The sequence below is a fragment of the Tympanuchus pallidicinctus genome, unplaced genomic scaffold, assembly GCF_026119805.1.
Source record: "Tympanuchus pallidicinctus isolate F22 unplaced genomic scaffold, pur_lepc_1.0 scaffold36, whole genome shotgun sequence".
NCBI lineage: Eukaryota > Metazoa > Chordata > Aves > Galliformes > Phasianidae > Tympanuchus > Tympanuchus pallidicinctus.
Window position 1 is genome coordinate 546,798 of NW_026294754.1, and position 19,940 is coordinate 566,737.

General features: G+C 54.8%; 1 protein-coding gene across 1 annotated transcript; it reads left to right on the top strand.

Annotated features, from left to right (window-relative positions):
• The first annotated feature begins 13,646 nt into the window (after positions 1-13,646).
• On the top strand, positions 13,647-15,750 carry LOC128088635 (olfactory receptor 52I2-like). The gene has a single exon (XM_052699374.1). The coding sequence runs from the start codon at positions 14,348-14,350 to the stop codon at positions 15,308-15,310; it is 963 nt and encodes a 320-aa protein (XP_052555334.1). The 5' UTR covers positions 13,647-14,347; the 3' UTR covers positions 15,311-15,750.
• The last annotated feature ends 4,190 nt before the right edge of the window (positions 15,751-19,940 follow it).

The window sequence follows — 19,940 nt, forward strand, 5'->3', positions numbered from 1 at the left end:
TGGTGCAGCTGCATGCTGGGCTGCAGGCATCTGCTTTACAAACCCTGGGGAAAGTTACAGGAGTGATTTCTAGCAGCATCTCAGGTTCACATTTCCCCGCAGCCACCTTTATATCTGCTCTGAGGTTGTTTCTCCTGCAGAGACCAATGTCTGAGTGACACGACCCTTTGCAGCATGCACAGGAGCAGTGTTTGTTGCTTTTGCTTCTCAGCATCTCACGGGCAGTGGAGGAGACAGAGCATTTCCTTCGGCCAAAGAAAAAGAAAAATCCGAGTACAATTTTCCTGTAACTCTCACATTTGCAAAAAGAAATTGCCCAGGCACCTATCTGCCTTTCACCTCAATGATCCTTGCCGTGTGCATTCTCCATAGCAGCTCTCAGAACAGCTGAGGAAAGCTCCAGCCCTGACCTCACAGCTCCTGCTGCCCTGTGCTTGTGCTGAAATCAGTGCTCTCCTCTGCTCCATCCCTCCATGCTGCTCATCCCACCCTGCACGGAGCTGGTGGCTCTTTCTCCTCCTCTTCACTCTGCTCCCTCTTTCTGGAGCCCTCATCTCCTGGGATGAGCTGCAGCTTCCAGGGGGTGAGTGCACAAATGAAATGGGGGAACAGTTTGGGGCACATCAGCAGCCTCAGCTTTGGGTGCAGCCACCCCTGGATGCCATCACACCGCAGCAATGCCCCATCTGGGACATTGTGTGAGCAGAGCTGCAAGAGGGCTGGGAGCAACGATGCAGCATTTGGCAAAGCTCTTCTGGAACTGCTCCAGGTCAGGCTGTGCACTTGCTGACATATGAGATAACCCAGGGGAGGGGAGACAACCAAAGGGTGTTGGGCAGCAGGTGGATCACCTTGGGACAGGGTGGGGGCTCATCTAGTGAAAGGGGCAGCTCAGACAGCTTGGGTGTGAAGAGTGTCCAGGTGTCCACAACACATCATGAAGGAAACACGGGAATGTAGCCACAGAAAGCACCATGCCACAGGATGTGCTGGACCGAGCTGCGTGCACATTGCACCCCAAGCCAACCTACCTTCACTGAACCACAGCCTGGGAGTGGGGAGAAGTTTTTGTGGTGCTCCCAAAGAGATACAGGCAGAGAGGATGACAACATGAGGCAGCAAAGAGCATACAGTCCCCTTGCAGACCCTGCAAGGAGATGGGGCTCAGCTCCCTGGCTTTGTGTCCTCAGCCATTAGATCCTGTCTGTTCTTCATAACAGCCAAGCTGAGAAATGATTCACATAATGAAGGCTGCAGAGTCTCATGTGATCACATAGCCCTGGGAACTGTGAGCTCTGTGCAATCAGTGGATGTGGGGAGGCTCGTAATTAAAAGCACAAGTCTGGCAGCATTGTTTGTGCTTCTTCAGAGCCTGAATCTGCCATCAGAGTGACTCCCTGGCTGCTCCCAGCAGCCTCCTCCTCACACCTGCAGGGAGGAGAGCACTGCTGTGCACCCCAGCTCTGCCCTCCAAAGTGAACCGCAGTCATCCATCCCTCCGTGGGGAGGAAAAGAGCCGTGTTGCACAAGGGGTGACAGGTTTCTCCTGGAGTGTTTTTTTTTCTCCAGGATAAGGCATTGCCTGTGAGAAACCCATCTGGAGAGGGAAGGAAGGAGCCCCCGCCAGCACCAGGTGTGCTGCTGGACTCGGGCTGAGCAGGATGAGGACCCGCCTGCTCCTCCAGATGTGCGCCAGCAAGTTCAGCACTAGGATTCAGGAATCAGCCATGATTCAGGGGCAGCAGGTGTCCTCTGGATCTGTGAGTGACAGACAGGGTGATGAGCACGATGCAGAATGCCAGCATGGCACTGGGCTGTGAGATGCACGTGCTGAAGGCTTCAGCTCGTGCCTGCCAGGAGACGATGCTTAGGAAGCCCCTGATGATTCTGGTGTAGGACAGAAGGATGCTCAGGAAGCATCACCACCATTAACCCATACTGTTCACCCAGCACATCAGTCTCAGCATGTCCTGATGATCCCTGTCCTCCTGTGCAGCAGTGGGACTGCACTTGGGACCTGCAGAAGGGCATCTTCTTGATGAGAACAGCAACAGAGAGCACTGTGCAGATGCCCTGCGTGAAAATTGCCCCCATCTTCATTATCAGAGACCGGTCAGGACAGACCATAGTGCAGAGAGTGGCAGATAGCAGTGAAGTAGTCAGAGAGCACGGCCACCAGGAGCCTGGACTCTATGGTGGAGATGCAGATGAAATACATCTGAACAAAGCATGTCTCAAAACAGACAGAACTGAACTTAGACCAGAAAATGGCCAACATGGTGGGCAGGGTGGAGGGAGGCAAGTCCAGGTCTGCCACGGTCAGCGTGGAGAGGAAACAGCGCGCGGTGCACGGAGGCTGTGGTCAGTCTTCATCACCCGGAGCGAGGCGCCGCTCCCCAGCAGCGTGGGGAGGGAGAGGCAGCAAAGAAGCAACGCCATCCAGCGGCTGCTCAGCGGCACACCAGGAATCCCAGGGAGGGTGAAGGTCAAGGAACTGGGCTTGGTCCTGTTAGAAGCCAGCATCTCATGTGCTGAGGGTCCAGGGGTCAGGAAATCACAGAGCATCCCAGAATGGCAGCCCTGCTGTGAGACAGCCCACACACCCCACTGCAGCAGCGTGGGGAGGATCAGCTCCTGAGAGCCAACAGCACACATTGTGCCCTTTGGCACATCACGGAATCAGAATGGTTTGAGCTGGAAGGAACTTCTAAGGTGGGTCATGTAGTCTGACCCCTCTGTAATGACCAGGGACACCCAGAGCTCCCTGTTCAGTGCCCTGTCCAGCCTGACCCTGGGTGTCAGGAATGGGATGGGATGGGATGGGATGGGATGGGATGGGATGAGATTGGGATGGGATGGGATGGGATGGGGTGGGATGGGATGGGATGGGATGGGATGGGATGGGGATGGGATGGGGAAGGGGATGGGGATGGGATGGGATGGGATGGGATGGGATGGGATGGGATGGGATGGGATGGGATGGGATGGGATGGGATGGGATGGGGAAGGGGATGGGGATGGGATGGGGAAGGGGATGGGGATAGGGAAGGGGATGGGGATGGGATGGGATGGGATGGGGATGGGATGGGATGGGATGGGATGGGATGGGATGGGATGGGATGGGATGGGGATGGGGATGGGGATGGGAATGGGATGGGGATGGGGATGGGATGCGATGGGATGGGATGGGATGGGATGGGATGGGATGGGATGGGATGGGATGGGATGGGGTGGGGTGGGATGGGATGAGATGGGATGGGATGGGATGGGATGAGATGGGATGGGATGGGATGGGATGGGGATGGGGATGGGATGGGATGGGGATGGGATGGGATGGGATGGGATGGGATGGGATGGGATGGGATGGGATGGGGATGGGGATGGGATGGGGATGGGATGGGGATGGGATGGAATGGGATGGGATGGGATGGGATGGGATGGGATGGGATGGGATGGGATGGGATGGGATGGGATGGGATGGGATGGGATGGGATGGGATGGGATGGGATGGGATGGGATGGGAAGAAATACTCCATAATATCCAGGAGAGGAAGGCAGAGAAGGATCGTTGTGTGCCCTGACCCCAGTGCAGGCTGACCACAAGAGGTAACGCCTCATTCTGAGATGAGAAGGATTCTGTCTGTATTGATTTCTTCTCTTTTTTTGTGTAACTGTGGCCAGATGTGCAATGTTTAAGGGATCTTTATCAGCAAACCTGCAGGACATTTAACCAAAGTAACTCTGATGGAAGCAAAATGGAGTTGTGCTTTACAGCCGACAAAAAGGGTTAAATGGAAAGGAAGAAATTCAGAGGCTCAGCTATGGATGAGAGCCTGAAGTGGTGCTTCATCTGCCCGAGGCTGTAATAAAACCTGATGGCAAACACTGCAAGAGCAGACCGTAAACACTGCATCTCTGTTTGGTGCTATGGGCCACCTGCAGGCAGCTCTATCCCTCCATCAGCTGCTCAGACACCCACTGGGGAGAGGGAGACCCAGGGATGAGCATCAGCTCTGACTGCCCATGGGACAGGGGAGGACAGTTCCCCAAAACCCAACCAAGCAGAGTGGGGGAGGGAGGTTGGCACAACAAAAGGGCTGAGAGCGTAAAGGGCCTAAAGCTGAAGATGTGAAAACCCCTCTGGGCTTCCGGTGGGGGCAAAGGTGTTGTAAAAACGGCTTACATGTCCTGTTCACATTCATAGAGTCACAGAATGGCTTGGGTTGGAAGGGACCTCAAGGGTCATCAAGCTCCAACCCCTAACATGGCTCTTGAGGAAAATTCACGATGAGCTTATACTTACTGAGGTCGAATTTTTATATTAAGTCCATCTGAATATGTTCAGTCATAATTAATGCTAAGCAAAACAATTACTCAGCTAGTAAAGCAAAGTCTTTGCGCTTCTCTAACATGCTGGCTTGTTGCTTCGACCAGAAACCTGTGTAACTCCTTGCATTACAGAATCACAGAATCACAGAATCACCCGGGTTGGAAGGGACCTCAAGGATCATGTAGTTCCAACCCCCCTGCCCAGCAGGGCCACCAAACATCCACATTCAGATCAGGTTGCCCAGGACCCCGTCCAACCTGGCCTTGAACACAGCCAAGGACGGGGCATCCACAACCTCCCTGGGCAGCCCGTTCCAGGGCCTAACCACTCTCCTTGTGAAGAACTTCCCCCTAACATCCAACCTCAATCTTCCCTCCCTCAACTTGGATCCATTTCCCCTCGTCCTGCTGTTGTCAGCCCTTTTGAAGAGTTTACTCCCCTCCTGGCTGTAGGTTCCCTTCAGGTATTGATAGGCTGCCATGAGGTCACCCCGCAGCTTCTCTTCTCCAGGCTGAACGAGCCCAACTCCCTCAGCCTGTCCTCATAGGGGAGGTGCTCCAGCCCCCTGCTCATCTCAGTCGCCCTCCTCTGGACCCTTTCCAAAATCTCTCTGTCTTTCTTGTCCTGAGGGCTCCACACCTGGACACAGGACTCCAGATGGGGCCTCACAAGAGCATTGCTTCCACCCTCCAACCCATCGCCACTGCCCTGCAGGAACGCCTCTGCTCTGCCCTCCTGCAGGCACCCTCAGCCCTGCCCTGCTCAGCACAGCCTTCTCCTTGTCCTCAGCAGCCACATTCCCTGCTGCATCAGGTACAGGATGGGCACCACCACCTCTGGAAACCTGTGCCAGCGCCTCAGTGCCTCTGCTGTCAGCAATTCCTCCCTTTTTGTCCAATCCACATCTCCTCTCTTTTGGTCTAAAACTATTTCCCCTTGTCCTATGGCACAGACTCTGCTACGGAGTCCCCCTCTTTCTTACAGCCCCTGTAGGTACTGAAGGCTGCTCTCAGCTCTCCCAGCAGGCTGCACTGCTCCAGCTCTCAGCCCATTCTCATGGCAGAGGTGTTCCATCCTCTCTGTTCATTCTTGTCTATAAATTCCCACTGCCAGCTGCAGTAGCGTATTTTATAAATACCATTCTTCACTTTAAGGCTTAGGAGCTCAAGCAAATCTGCATGGGCTTCATGTCAGCTTTCAATTACATCAGCTTCAGGGCTGCATTTCTCCCCTGACGTCTTTCCCAGAGTGGGAATTTTTCACCCCTGCTGCATCTGTTTCACTGTGAGCCGCCTCATCCTTTATGCAATGCGACAGGTCTGAAGCCCATGTGTTTTATCTCGGCCACGTTGTCTGTGATTCCTTATCTTCAGGGTGCATTGTGCTGGGCATATTCTTCTTGAAATAGGTTGCAGCACTTGTTTCTCTCATCCCTTCTTCACCCAATCCCTATTTCTCACGGAGATGCCAGCTGCTGGCCCTGCGGAGCCTCCTGCAGCACAACTCAATTTTAACTGCTTAAACCATGACAACATGGGGACTGGTGTCTGCGTCCTTCTCTCAGAAGAGAAAGTTGCTCCAAGACTGGGGCCGGATGTTTACAGCACTACAACGAGGCTGAGCTGCAAAAAACAAGAGATCTTGACTTTTAAAATTCACGTACTCTGCCTTCAGATGGCCGTTTTGATCCACCGTGACACACACTGCTAAATGCAGAGCGCTTCCACGGCGGCCTGTGGGGACCCTGGGCCTCTTGAGAGGATCCAGAGCAGACAGGCGGCACTGTGTGTCTGCGTGACAGTTTTGAGACCAGGTTTGTGGTTTTGTCAAAAGCAGGGTTGTTGGGTGAGCAGAGAGGAGCCGTCCCCTCATGGCAGGGCAGCGATGCAAAGGGCTGCGCCTTGCTGGTCGTGGTGCTGGGTGCCACCCTGGCTGTGGTGCTGGGCTCGATCCTGGCCATGGTCGTGGTGCTGGGTGCCATCCTGGCCGTGATGCTGCCCGTAGCCCTGGCCGTGTCCTCGGTGTGTCTCTGATCTGGCCCTCAGGGCTGTCACTGTGCAAGGAAGGCTCAAGGTGTTCAGCACTGCAGTGCCCATGTCTGCCCGGTCTTGGCTTTCTACGTGCCGCTGATGGGGCTGTGTGTGGTGCTCTGGTTTGGGAAGGACCTGGCTCTGCTGGTCCGTATCACCATGGGGAACATCTACATAAGGAAGGTTCATCATTCATGGAGTAAGGACAAATAAAAGGAGGTTCACAGAGTCATAGGGTTTGGAAGGGGCCTTTGATCCTCAAGTCCAACCCATCTGCTGAAGTGGGTTCCTGATTTTCCTTACAGTTTCCAGCGCTGCTCACCTAAACTCACCCAGCTGCTGGTTTTCCTTTGCTCGGGTCGACAGCTCTGGGGATGAGAAACGCACTCCTCTCCCATCGCTGTGCTCGTGCTGCCTCACCCTCGGCTGATAGCAACTGGCTCTCAGTTGCTATCATAACACAAATAATAATTTATGGCTGGAACCTGTAGAGCAAATATACTTTGTGCAACCAGAAGTGGTGCTGTAAGAGGCTGCACGAGTGCTGGGCTCCGTGGCTGCAGTCAGAGTGCTGCAGCAGTAACCTCTCACTGGAATTCCTTTCCTTGCAGCAATCTCAGTGCGTCCTTGAAAAGCAGCAGCAGCAGCAGAGATGCATGTTACAGAATATTTTCATCCAATATTAATGTTTTCATTGTGGCTTTTTGGGGAGGGAGTTTTGTGTTTGTTTTTTTTTTCTTCCACTGCCTTTCTAAACCATTTAGAAATGCATTTTTGGAAGAAACCTCTAAGTGCCACTTTCTGGAAGCAGAAATTTCTGGGAGGACTCTTGTTAAGAACTTCATTTCCTGAGCTGGGAGCAAAGTAACTTCACTCACTGTCTGCACAACACAAACAGGCTGCGAATGTGGCTTCAGAAACCCACGGGGAGTTGTGCTTGGTGCGGGCAGCATGGTTTGGGTTTGGGATGGGGATTGAGGGGGGATGTCAGGGGATCCCCTGTGCTGGGCACAAATGGGTCCAGTGTGGGAAGAGACCATCGTGCACCAAGCAGAGCCCATCAGGGGAGTTTATAACGAAAATATCTTGAAGGGAGAACATAAAATGTCAGAGGACCTTGGTGGGAGTGAGGATTTCTCACCTCCTGGTCTGCAGTTGCAAATGCAAGGTCAGGGATGCAACAGTTAGGGACATGCCAGTGAAACTGTTCCACCAATTCCTTTCACACTGCAAACAGGGATCTCCTCTTTTCATCGTCCAGATTTAGAAATATGCCAGACATGCAGCAAAGCACATTTCTTGTTCTAGGACTTGGGGGAAGTAAACGAAGAAGTTGCATTCATTCCATAGGAAAACGATGGATTCTGTGGGTTGGCGGTGGGCTGTTTTTCTGCGTGCAGTGTTTGGAGCTCTGACCCATGAATCAGATCCATGGCTGCCTCGTGCATCAATAAATAACTCAGGCAACAGAAGCCGTGTCTCTGTTGGAGGGGAATCACGAGCAAAACGACAGCAAAAGACCCAGCGGTCGCCCATTGCCCACCCCCATCCCAGCTGACACACACTGCTGCTGCCCCTCTTCCCCCCCAGCAGCACCAGCAGCTCTTTGGAGGGGACCTGCAGGCCCTCGGCTCGTTTTCCCAGCGCACAGAAAGGAACGAGAAGCAGACAAAGGAGCTCAAACAAGAATGTTATTTGCACCCAGCTCCCTATCAGCACTGTGACGTCAAAGCCGAGCGCTCTGAAAATTTTCCAGCCCTCTGGATTTAGCAGCCAGCTCCGTTTTTGCCAAGCAGGCTCCACTGCTCGGATGAGGAATCAGTTGGATGGTCGCAAAGAGCCCATGGCTGAGAGAACTGGTGGAGACTGGTGACGAGTGGCAGCTTCAGGAGGAAGTTTTGGAGGCAGAGGGTGGTGAGGCACTGGCACAGGTTGCCCAAGGAGGCTGTGGATGCCCCATCCCTGCAGGCATTCAAGGCCAGGCTGGATGTGGCTCTGGGCAGCCTGGGCTGCTGCTTGGCGACCTGCACACAGCAGGGCTTGGAGCTGGGTGAGCTGTGCTCCTTTGCAACCATTCTGCGATTCTATGATTCTTTAGTCCTACATGACATCCTTGACTGTAAATTGGAGGGATGTGGATTTGTTGGAAGGATCATTCTGAGGGTAAGGAGTTGGCTGATGGTTGCATTCAAAGGATCAAGGCCAACGGTTCAGTGTCCAGTGACCCATAATGAGTGGTATTCCTCGAGGCACAGCACAGAGCCTGGTGTTACCCAGTGCCCTTCTCAGCATCATGGACAGCAGGATTGAGTGCCACATCAGCAGATTTGGGGGTGACACGAAGCTGAGTGGGGCAGTCCATATGCTGAAGAGAAGGAGTGCAATCCAGAGGGACCTGGACAGGCTGCAGAAGCTGGCCTCTGCAAACAAGTGGTTCAGCAAGGTCAAGTGCAAAGTCCTGCACCCGGGTAGGGGCAGCCCCAAGGATGAACACAGGTCCCTGTCTGCTCTGTCTCAGACCCTCAGCTCTGGAGCCAGACGTGGGGCTGCTGGGGTGGGATCAAAGGGGGCTGTGGGGATGCTCAGAGGCTGGAGCACCTCTGCTAAGGAGCCAGGATGAGAGCTGGGGGTGTTCAGCCTGGAGAAGGGAAGGCTCTGGGGAGAACAGCTAGACCTCCCATGTGAGATCACCATAGAATGATGAAGATTTTAAAAGACCTCCAAGGTCACCACGTCCAACCCAATCCATCCACACCATTCCCACTAACCACGTCCACATCTTCACAGTCCCTGAACAGCTCCAGGGATGACTTCCCTACCTCCCTGGGCAGCCTGGCCAATCAGTCAGAGAACAAATTTCCCCTAACATCCAACCCGGCCCTCCAATGGCACAACTGCATGCCATTATCTTTCATCCCATCGCTGTTATCTGGGAGCAGAGGCTGACTCCTTCCTGGCCACAGCTTCCTTTCAGGAGTTGTTGTAAGGTATTTATGGCCTTAAGGAGTGCCAGAGGAGGCTCAGAGGAGGCTAATATCAATAACTGGACATTAGGAACAGTGTTGTGGTGAAGCTGGCACAGCCTGCACGGGAGGTGGAGGAGTCACCGTCTGTGGAGGTGCTCAGAAAAAGGCTGGATGTGGCACTGAGGGACGCGGTTTAGTGGACGTGGTGGTGATGTGCTGACTGGGTGATCTTAGAGGTCTCTTCCAACCCGAATGATTCTATGATTTTATTTCCAGACCTTCTTCTTCTTCAGACAGAGATGAAAACCTTGGTGCTTCCATGATTCTATGAAACCTTTCACCTTCATGGACCAGTCTCTAAAAGATCTGTTCGTCATTGCTCGAATGCTGAGACAGGGAGAACCCAAGCAGCGAGGAAGGGGAGCACATTTGTTTACAAGCCATTGCTATTCTGGCTACTCCCAGGCAGCAGTTTCTTGTCTGTGATGATTACAGTCTCTTCTGAGCCAGCAGTGAGCGATCAGGGCGGTCAGGTTCCGTAAGATGGGTAAACGTTGGCATGCGAGTCCTTTTAGGTCCTTTTAGCCAGCTGAGGAGCTGTGAGACGCAAAAAGGGGATGACAGAGGCAGCCCAAAGCACCGTGCTGAGCTGGGTGCAAGGCTGCATTTAACACAGGGCTATGCCAGCACTCCTAAGCACATCGCCAAGCTCGGAGCCACGTTCAGCCCTCAGCCAGACCGAGGTGAGCACAAAGCAATCTGCCCTAAAAGCCACCAGATATGCTAACATATATATGTGAGCTTTGTCTCTTACCAGCTTAACAATCTACTCAATTGCTTCCAGACATCATCAATTAAGTGAATATTGGGGTGGAGAACCGACAGCTACAGACTTGTGGCCTCAATTAACCTTCCTGCACGAATTCACCACATCAGTGCTGACTGTTTGGATGCAGGTTTTCCATGGTTAAGCCAACTTCCAACAAGCTGTGGGCAATGCAGGTTTGACATCTGGCAACAGCTCATCTCAGATCTGCCATTATCTGACCGTAGCTCCGGTCAGCTCCTTTCCACCTGAAGGGGATGGCAAACATCGTCAAGAAGGTCATGAGTCCTTCTTGTCCTTTATGGGCAGCACAAAAGCCGTGAGCTGTGGTGAGGAATGGGCTTGGCAGTAGGAAAATGTTCTGAAAGAGGTGCTCTGCAGAAAGGAAGGTGTCTCCGCGGTGAATTATTGTTGTGTGCTTGTACATCAATCTACTGGGAGATGAGTTGCTGTTACACTGGGGATGTGATGGGGCTGGGTGGTTACCCTGGGGCTCCTAAAATCAAAATTCAAGAGATCTTTGGCTCTCTCTGATGAGGAATGCTGGGTGGCTGTTGGTTGGTTGCAAAAGTAGTCAGCTGTGTGTTTTACACGGACTCCGACTGCGTGGCTGATACATGGACCGTGACTGAGAACGGCATAGAAGTGAAGTCCACCAAATCTGTGTAATGCAACGATCTCTACTCAGCAGCAGAGAAGCAGATCTATAAAAAGAGGGGTGAGGAGAGAGTTGAAATCTCAACGTCACATCCTGGGATCTGTGGGTCTGTTCGCTTCTCACGAGGCCAATCTGCAAGCAGCCAAACGCGGCAGCTCCTGCGGTGCTTTGCTCAGCACTGAGCACCTCATTCTCTGGGGGCACTGGAAAACAAATGCAATCAGTTTGCAACAGATCTAATGGAGGACAGCAAGCCAGGGAAAGCTGGCTGGAAGCGCTCCTCATTTCTAGAAAATCTGCAGGATTTTGACTACTGCAATGATCAAAACTTGTCACTTTTGCACATTACTGAACTGACAAACTGCACGAAGCATAACCCTATCAGCTTTTTGAGCCGATGAATTGCACAGAAAATGCCCTGGAGCGTGTTGACAGGATCTGAAGTGCTGCTCCACCTGAAGTCTCAAAGCGCTGCTCCCATCGTTGGTGTTGATGTACAGCTCAAAAATCACCAAAATTACTGCAATATCTCCCTAGCGTGGCGTTTCCAAATGGGCTGCAGCTGCAGCCGTCCTTGGGCTCTGTTGGTGGAAGCAAAGGGCTCCATCATGCAAGGCTGGGCTGAGGCTGAGGGTGTGGGGGGCAGCTCCTCTGGGTGTGTAGCTCTGAGCAGGGCTGGGGCACGGCCCCACAGTGCTGTCCCATGGCCTGGGCCCTGAGGCACTGCGTGGGGCTGTGGACAAATAGACAGGAGGGAGCACGGAGCGTAAGGCAGCCGCAAGAGGGGTGAAGCTGCAGGGCAGTGGGGAGAGCTCCCAGAGGGGGCTGCTGTACATCAGATCACACCAAGGGCGTGGGACCACGAATGTACCAGAAAAGGGCAAACCAAGGCATCACGTCCCAGGAAAAGTTGAGTCTGAGGTTCGTTGAAGAGCATCTTTTAATAATCTGGATGGCTTAGCAATACAGGGTGAATAAGGAGTAACACTGCCCAGAGCAGCACATGGGTTTGCAGGTTACCTCTGAGTGAGAGGATGGATGTGTTTGTAGGATCTCGGATGTGTTTGTAGGATCTCGGATGTATTTGTAGGATCTCGGATGTATTTGTAGGATCTTGGATGTGTTTGTAGGATCTCGGATGTATTTGTAGGATCTCGGATGTGTTTGTAGGATCTTGGATGTGTTTGTAGGATCTCGGATGTGTTTGTAGGATCTCGGATGTGTTTGCCCTCTCCAGATCAGCAGTTCTGGCAGGAGGCACTTTTCTTCCCTGCCAAGCTGGCTCTTGCCATCGATGGCTCTGCATCCCTGCATCAATGGCCGAGGTCTGACTGCACTGCAAGAAGAGCCTCTCTGCAATGAGCTCTTATGGCCAGCATCGTCTTGGCAGAGCTCACAAAGTATTGGCTTCATGGAACTGGCATTACACTGCAAAAAGCAATGACTGGAAACAGGCCGACGTGCCTGCTGGCTTGTGTCATGTGCAGGGCTCGAAGCTTGGCAGAGATTATGTAGAGGTCAGGAAAGTCAAATGTCTGGAACCAGGGAGATAAAATCTGTCCCTTAGGTACAATGGGGAAAGCAGTGCCTGAGAAACGTGTATCTCTTCCCAGTCAGCCTAATTTCACCTTCTGTGCATCTGTTTTCCCTGAAAGTGGCATTAAGTTGTGAAACTCCTTGATTGACAGCGTAAATGATGAAACTTGCTCCAAAAATCAGCCCAGATGGATTTTGGGATGCGGTTATTAAGAAGGGAGAAAGCACATCTGGACTAGGAAAATCCCCGAGCTTCAAATTATTGGAAGATGGGCAGGCACTCAAGGGAAGTATGACAGGAATCAGCTCCTGCCTCCTTCCCTGCAGGTCTGCTATTGGTGCTGGAAATAGGAGTAAGGCTGAATGGAGCAGAGCCACAGAATTATTAAGGTTGGATAAGACAAGGCTGGAACTTCACCAGGCCGCCGCGATCTTCCCAGTATGAGGGATAATGGCTGGGCAGCCCGTTCAGGATCCGTGAAGGCCTCGTGCTGGAGGTTTGCCACCACAGGGTTTGTGTATGCAGGACCCGCGGGCATCGTCCCCCCGCACACTGCATGGCTGCCAGGGCGCAGGGCTGATGAGATCCCACCTCTTCTGGCACTGACTTCCGGGGAGCCCAGCAGGCAGAGGAGACGGCTGCTGTGGTTCCGAGTGGGCAGAAGAACGGAAACGTGGAGCTTCCAACCCGCTTTGCTCTCTCACCATCAAAGAGTTCTTCATTTCCTCTCGGCGCGTTGGTCTCAGGAGCCCCAGGCAGGCGCTGGGGGAACGCCGTGCCCCCCAACACCCAGTGGCCCAGCACTGCGAGAGAGAGGCAAGGACAGGAGCTGAAGCAGCCCTGAACATCCCCTCCTCCTCCCCCCCTCACCCGGGGGCTCTCAGGGGCTTTGCAGAGCACAGAAAGCAGCCGGCCCTTCCGCGCCGCGCCGTGCAGACGCGCCGCTCTGCCTTCCAGCCCCGCCGGCTCACAGCCTCTGCTTGGGCTGCTCAGCTCCGCCGTGCTGCTTTCCCCCAGCCGGGCCGAGGAGCCCCACGGGTCGGGCTCTGCAGTGCTGCTCAGATACCCATCGCAGGCACGGGCTGTGGAAGACAGTTTCCGGCAGCACATCTGTTTGCTGGGATGGCTGCACCTGGGGAGCAAGCGCCGGGTTCAGACGCGCGTCAGGCCAGAGGTTGGTGTCCGCAAGTGCTTCGTGTCTGATTGCTGCCTGCTCAGCCCAGGACACAGCCCTGCGCCGAGGGCAGGAGGCAGGGAGGGAGCTGCTCTCCGTGCTCCGCCGCTGAGCTCTTTGCACTCGGAGCTCAGACCTGCGGGTTGTTATCCCTCTACCCCTTCCCTGGTGACAGCAGCCTGGGTACCCACAGCATCCCTGGCTCCGCTGCAGGGTTTGTATTTCCTTCAAGCTTCTCCTGATAACAGAACACCTAATTGTGCAGGCTCCACACGTGAGTGACTGAGAGAATGAAGACGGAGTGGGGAATGGCGTTGTCATGGCTGTGCTGAATGTCCCAGGCACCTCCTGACACCAGATCTCGCCTTGCACGTTTGGAGGAGCTCTGTGTAGTGCACGGTGCAGGGAGCCAGGACCACTCAGGAGCAGAGCCCGAGGGAAGCTGAGTGCTGAGCATCCCCTCCTCCCGCTGCTGACTCCAAGGTCTCAGCTGGGCGGTGGTGAGCAGCCAACAAAGAAACGTCTCCACAAGCAATGGACTGAAGGAGACTGCTGCTGAGCGCCGGTGGCACAGTCTGAAACTTGAAGAGCATCTGAAGTTCTTGCCATCCAACAGCCCCATTTCGTCAGCAATTTTGCTCCGTTCCCTTCTCCCTTCTCCTGTTCCATCACCGAGATCCCATCTCGCACACAGCAGTAGCAGTTTGGGTTCCCTATCTGGCACGTGCGTCAGTGCGTTGCCCTCAGCTTCGCGCCCTCAGTTCTGCACATCCCATGGGTTCCATTCTGGGGTCTTTTTCACATTCTTAAGCACAGATCCTCCCGCATGGCTCCTGGCCCCTTCAGCCTCCCCAACAGCAGCTCCTCCTCCTTCGTCCTTGTGGGTGTCCCCACCCTGGAAGCTTTCCCCATCTGCCTGGGCATCCTTTTCTGCTCAGCGTACATCGTCGCCCTGCTAGGAAATAGCACGGTCCTGCTGGTCATTGCACTGGACAGGTCCCTGCGGGACCCCATGCACTGCTTCCTGGCCATGCTGGCCGCCATCGACGTGGTGATGGTGACGTCCATCGTCCCCAAGCTGCTGGGCATCTTCTGGCTCCATTCCAACCAGATCGGTTACACCGCCTGCTTTGCTCAGATGTTCTTTGTTCACTCCGCCACATCAGAGGAGTCAGGAGTGCTCCTGGCCATGGCTTTTGACCGCTACGTCGCCATTTGTCACCCCCTCAGGTACAGAATGATCCTGAATCGACACACAGTTGCCCGGATATGCCTGGCCATCGTGGTGAGAGCACTGCTTTTCATGGTGCCGTTGACAGGGATGGTGACAAACCTCCCCTACTGCCGTTCCCTCGTGGTTCCCCATTCATACTGCGAGCACATGGCTGTCACCAGTCTTGCCTGCGCAGACCCCAACCCCAGCAGGCTGTACAGCATATCCATGTCCTCTCTCATAGTAGGGACAGACACAGCTTTCATTGCTGCGTCCTACCTGATGATCCTGAAAGCCGTCCTGGGCAAGGAATCGTGCAGGAGGGCCTTCAGCACCTGCGGGTGCCACATCTGTGTGATGATGCTGTACTACATCCCCGGCCTGCTCTCCATCTACGTGCAGCACTTTGGCCAGGCTGTGTCTGTGCGTGCACAGGTTCTGCTGGCCGACCTCTACCTCACCCTCCCCGCCGTGCTGAACCCCATCATCTACAGCATGAGGACCAGGCGGATCCAGGAGGCAGCGCTCAGCCTGCTGCGCCCCAGGAAGGCTCACGGCTGTCACAGCGCTCAGTGACTTCCCAGGGCTATGGACCCACACAAACACAGCACCCATTCCATTCCCAGTGGATGCACGCAGGGAATGGAAGCCATGAGGGGATGGGGGAGGACTTGGCTTTAATGGCTGTGTGAGACCCTACAGTGCGACAGGACGTGTTTGGGACCGGGATGATGAGCAGATGCCAGGCTGCCATTGCCCTTCCTTCTCACAAGAGAAGAGGTGCAGCCACCGGCTTTGGGTTTTGAGATGTTCTCTGTGCTGTGAATGTCCCTGTGGTGGTTTAAAATTCACAACTGCACGTGTCTTTGTGTCAATAAACAGATTCTATTCAAAATGGGGAAATTTCTTCTACGGTGTCTTTTTGACTCAATGCAAACCTATCGTTGCTGTCAGCAGGAGACTGCCCTACATTGCAGGGTCTGTAGTCAGCCAGTTCCTGTGGGATGTGTAAGATAGATGAGTGAGAAATCATCATCTAATCTTTAAGACTGGAAAAGACTTCCAAGATCCCAACCCAAACCCCAACCCAACCTCACCCCACCCCCACCATACCCATTGACCACAGCGCCACGGTTCCGGAATGCCTCCTGGGACTCCTGAATAAGGAATCATAGAATCATATATCATAAAATCACAGAGCATCCTGATACACAACCTCAGACTCCTCTGTTATTGCTTCATGCCATTCCCTCTGTTTCTATTGCTGGCTCCTCCTTGTTAGGTAGCCGCATGCTGCCATGAGGGGCTGTAGGGCCATGGGGGGCTGTAAGGCCGTGGGGGGCTGTAAGGCCGTGGGGGGCTGTAGGGCCATGGGGGGCTGTAGGGCAGTGGGGGGCTGTAGGGCCGTGGGGGGCTGTAGGGCCGTGGGGGGCTGTAGGGCCGTGGGGGGCTGTAGGGCCATGGGGGGCTGTAGGGCAGTGGGGGGCTGTAGGGCCATGGGGGGCTGTGGGGCCGTGGGGGGCTGTAGGGCCGTGGGGGGCTGTAGGGCAGTGGGGGGCTGTAGGGCCGTGGGGGGCTGTAGGGCCATGGGGGGCTGTAGGGCCGTGGGGGGCTGTAGGGCCATGGGGGGCTGTGGGGCCGTGGGGGGCTGTAAGGCCACGATCCTCCCCTCAGCCTCCTCTGCTCTGGGCCAAACAACCCAATCAACCTCAGCACTCCTCGCACCCCTTGCTTTCAGACCCTTCCCCATCTCCATAGCCCTTCTTTGGACACTCTCAGCATTTTAAGTCCTTTTCGAACCGTGGTGCCCAGAACTGCACCCAGTGCTGGAGGTGGGGCTGCACAGCAGAGCAGAGGGGACAGCCCTCCCCTTGCCCAGGGGCGCTGCTGGGCCCGGTGCCTCTCAGGGGACAGTTGTCCTTCCTGCTGCCTGGGCACACAGCTGGCTCTTGTTCAACTTGCTGCAGAGAGCCCCAGGTCCCTTTCTGTGGGGTTGCTCTCCATCCCCTCATTCTGCTCAACAGAGCTCAGAGCGCTGTGATGAGCAGCGCAGGGTCTGGCTGGAGGCTGTAATTAGTGGTGTTCCCCAAGGGTCTGTGCTGGGTCCGGCCGTGCTCAACGTTTCCACCAGTGACCTGGATGAAGGGATGGGGTCCCTCTCAGTTAATTTGGTGATGGAATGAAGCAGGGAGCAGCGTCTGACAGCCCAGAAGGCCGTGCTGCCAGTCAGTGAGAGCAGGATGAGAGCTGGGCAGGGAGGAACCCAGGGAAGCTCAGCAAGGACAAGTGTGGGGTCCTACAGACGGGGAGGAACAGCCACAGCATCAGTGCAGGTCAGTGCAGCATCAGTGAGATGGAGAGGAGCTCTGAGGACAAGGACCTGGGGCTCCTGGTGGACAACAGGTGACCGTGAGCCAGCACTGTGCCCTGTGGCCAAAAAGGCCAATGGGATCCTGGGGTGCATTAAAAAAGAATGTGGCCAGCAGGGCGAGGGAGGGGATCCTCCCCCTGTACTCCTGTGGAACAGCACTTCTGTGCTGTGAGGGGAGCAGAGCCCCAGCACTGCCGTCCTGAGAGGTGGGGGTCTCCTCATTGGAGACATCCTGGGTGCCGTCCTGCGCACAGAATGCAGGGAGCTGCTTCAGAGGCTGGGCTGGGGTATCTCCAGAGGTCCCTTCCCACCCCTGTGGCTCTAAGGGTCTGTGACCCGTGCTGCTGCTGCCGCCTCACTTTCCCATCTCCTTTAGCCTGAAAAATAAGTGAGATGTGAGAGAACAAGGCGGGCTCGTGCTGCGTCGCCCTGGCACTGATCAGAGCTCACAGCAGATGCCCACAGAGGAACTCGTGCCCTTGGGAACCTCCATGCAGGACTCTCCCTGCTGCATCGCTGGGGGACTGAAGCACAGCCACAGCTCTGCCCTGAGCTGCAGGTGGCTGTGAGCAGTGGGATGTGGGGATGTGTGCGGATGGGGCTGCTGGGGTGGGGGGTGGCTGTGGGCACACGCACAGGAGCTGAGCCAGCAAGGGAATGGTAACGGCTGGGGACTTCCTACAAGAAATCGGTTCTGTCTCCCATTAGAATGAAGACACAGGTCAGCAGTTGAACAAAAAGCAGAAACTGTTCACTGAAAAAAGAAGTTTGTTTCTGTTTCTACAACCAATCTATAATGAGCTCAACACAGCTCGCACTGCCCCAGGGGGTCTGGGGTAGGGAGGAGAGGGAGGGAGAGCTGGGGAGGGAAGGGCCGCGTGTGGAAGATGTGATGGAGTGTCACAGGAGAGCACAGGGCCCATCTTATCAGTGTGAGGGCTCTGCGTCCAGCAGAAGGGGCTCTGCTGTGGTGGGAAAGAGCTGAACTACAGGAACGGAGGTTGGTGGTGCCCGGGGGCTGGAGGCAGTGATCTCAATGTACTGCAGATGCAACACTGATCTTTTGTGAAGTTCAGCTTTCCGAAACTGACAAAATTTAAAAGCAGAGGGAAATTAGAATGGGGAACTGCAGGGATCTCTGAGATCGTGAGCAGTTTGGCTGATGGGAAGCACTGCATGGCCAGGATGGGGCAGGAGCTGCAGCCACAACAACAAGTGGGGCAGAAGAGGAGTGGGGCACACGTTGGGACCTCCTGCACGTCGGGAGCTTTTGGGTAGGGAAAGCAGATAAAGGAGATGGAGCCATTCATCCTCTGCATGAGGGGCAGGCAAGAGCAGCAGCAGGTCTGGGTACACGGCATGGGTGTCCCCATCCTGCCCCAACCTGGCACTGCCCCAAGGAGCCATCAGACAGTGCTGTTATCTGCACAGCGCCCAGCCTGATGTCAGCGCCCGCACGCTGCCCCAGCGGCCAACAGGAGATGGGGCCAAAAGAGAATTACAGAACTGGAATCGAGTTACGCCTAATTCGATTAACGGCAATCAGCGGGAAATAGCTCTTGTCAAACAAACCTGATTTTGTTTTCTGATGAGATGGGAAGTTGGGTTAACCTGTGTGTGTGTGTGTGTAGGGTCCGGAGATGCACCGCTGCTGATCTGCATCCAGGCGGGATGGCACTGAGCTGAGAGGCATCAGGAGAGCGGGGGCAGAATGGAATGGTTGAGGGACCTCAACGGAAGCTGCCAGACCCAACATCACAACAGTGGTGATCACACAGGCACTGCAGTGCCTGGCTCTGGGATGGGAGCTGTTCTGCGCTGCCCTCATCGGGTTTCCTAAAAACAATGCAAACTGCGTGGGGAAAGGCAAAGTCAAGAAGAGCAGACCAAGAAACCGACAGAGCTGAGAGCCGGCTGCCCTGAGCTGCACACATGGAGCTGGGGGGGCTCCCACTGCATCCCAGTGAGCCTCCCAGGGGCTGTGAGAGCAGCGGGCAGCACCTCAGGGACACCAAAGGCAGTGCAACTCTGTAGGCACAGGGGGGAAATAGAGGTTATACTAAAAAAAATAATTAAATTGCAATCTTGTAGCTGTGTGGGTGGCAATCCTCTCAAGCTAAGCCATGCTATGATTCAGTTCCCTGGACCCATCCCTACAGACATCCGAGCTCAGTGAGCACTGATGGAGCTGTGGGGGTCTCTGTGCACTGCAGGGAGTGGGACGTGATGGCCTTCAGGGGTCCCTTCCAACTCAACCCTGTGAACTTACTGCGATGAGAAGTGCCTCTGTGGCCACACGTGGGAAGGCAGGACAGGGGGCTGCAGCTGGAGGGAGCAGACAGGCAGGGTCAGATGGGAAGAGAAGCGTGTGGCTGTGACCATGGGGGTAAGTGCAGCTGGGGCAAAAACCCAAGGTTCTCCATCTCCAGTTGCACTGCGCGCTGCCTGCCAGCAATGAGAGATCCCACACTGTGATGGCAGGAACGCCACGCAGGGCTGTGTTCTGCTTTGCTGTGTCCTCCAGCCTCATGAACTGATGAGCACATGGGCTGTTGGCACCACGTAATTCAACCTTCCTCAGCTGAGGGTAGTGAGCTGAGGCAGTGGCTGCTGCTCGAGACATCGTTCCTCTGGCTGCAGTTTCTCAGCTCAGTTTTGCCCTGCAGAGCACCGACCGCAGCATCGGTTTAAAAACCTGACTGTGGGTAACAGATCCTGAAAGGTTTTCCTTACATTTTGTGGTGCTGCATGTACACGGTTTTATGACCAAAGAAATGGTAGCAAAATCCCAAACTTTCTGTCTGTGTGTTGCAGGGAACTGAAGTCAGCTGTGCC

Coding starts and splice junctions, on each gene's coding strand:
- LOC128088635 (XM_052699374.1), top strand. CDS start 14,348: ATGGCTCCTGGCCCCTTCAGCCTCCCCAACAGCAGCTCCTCCTCCTTC.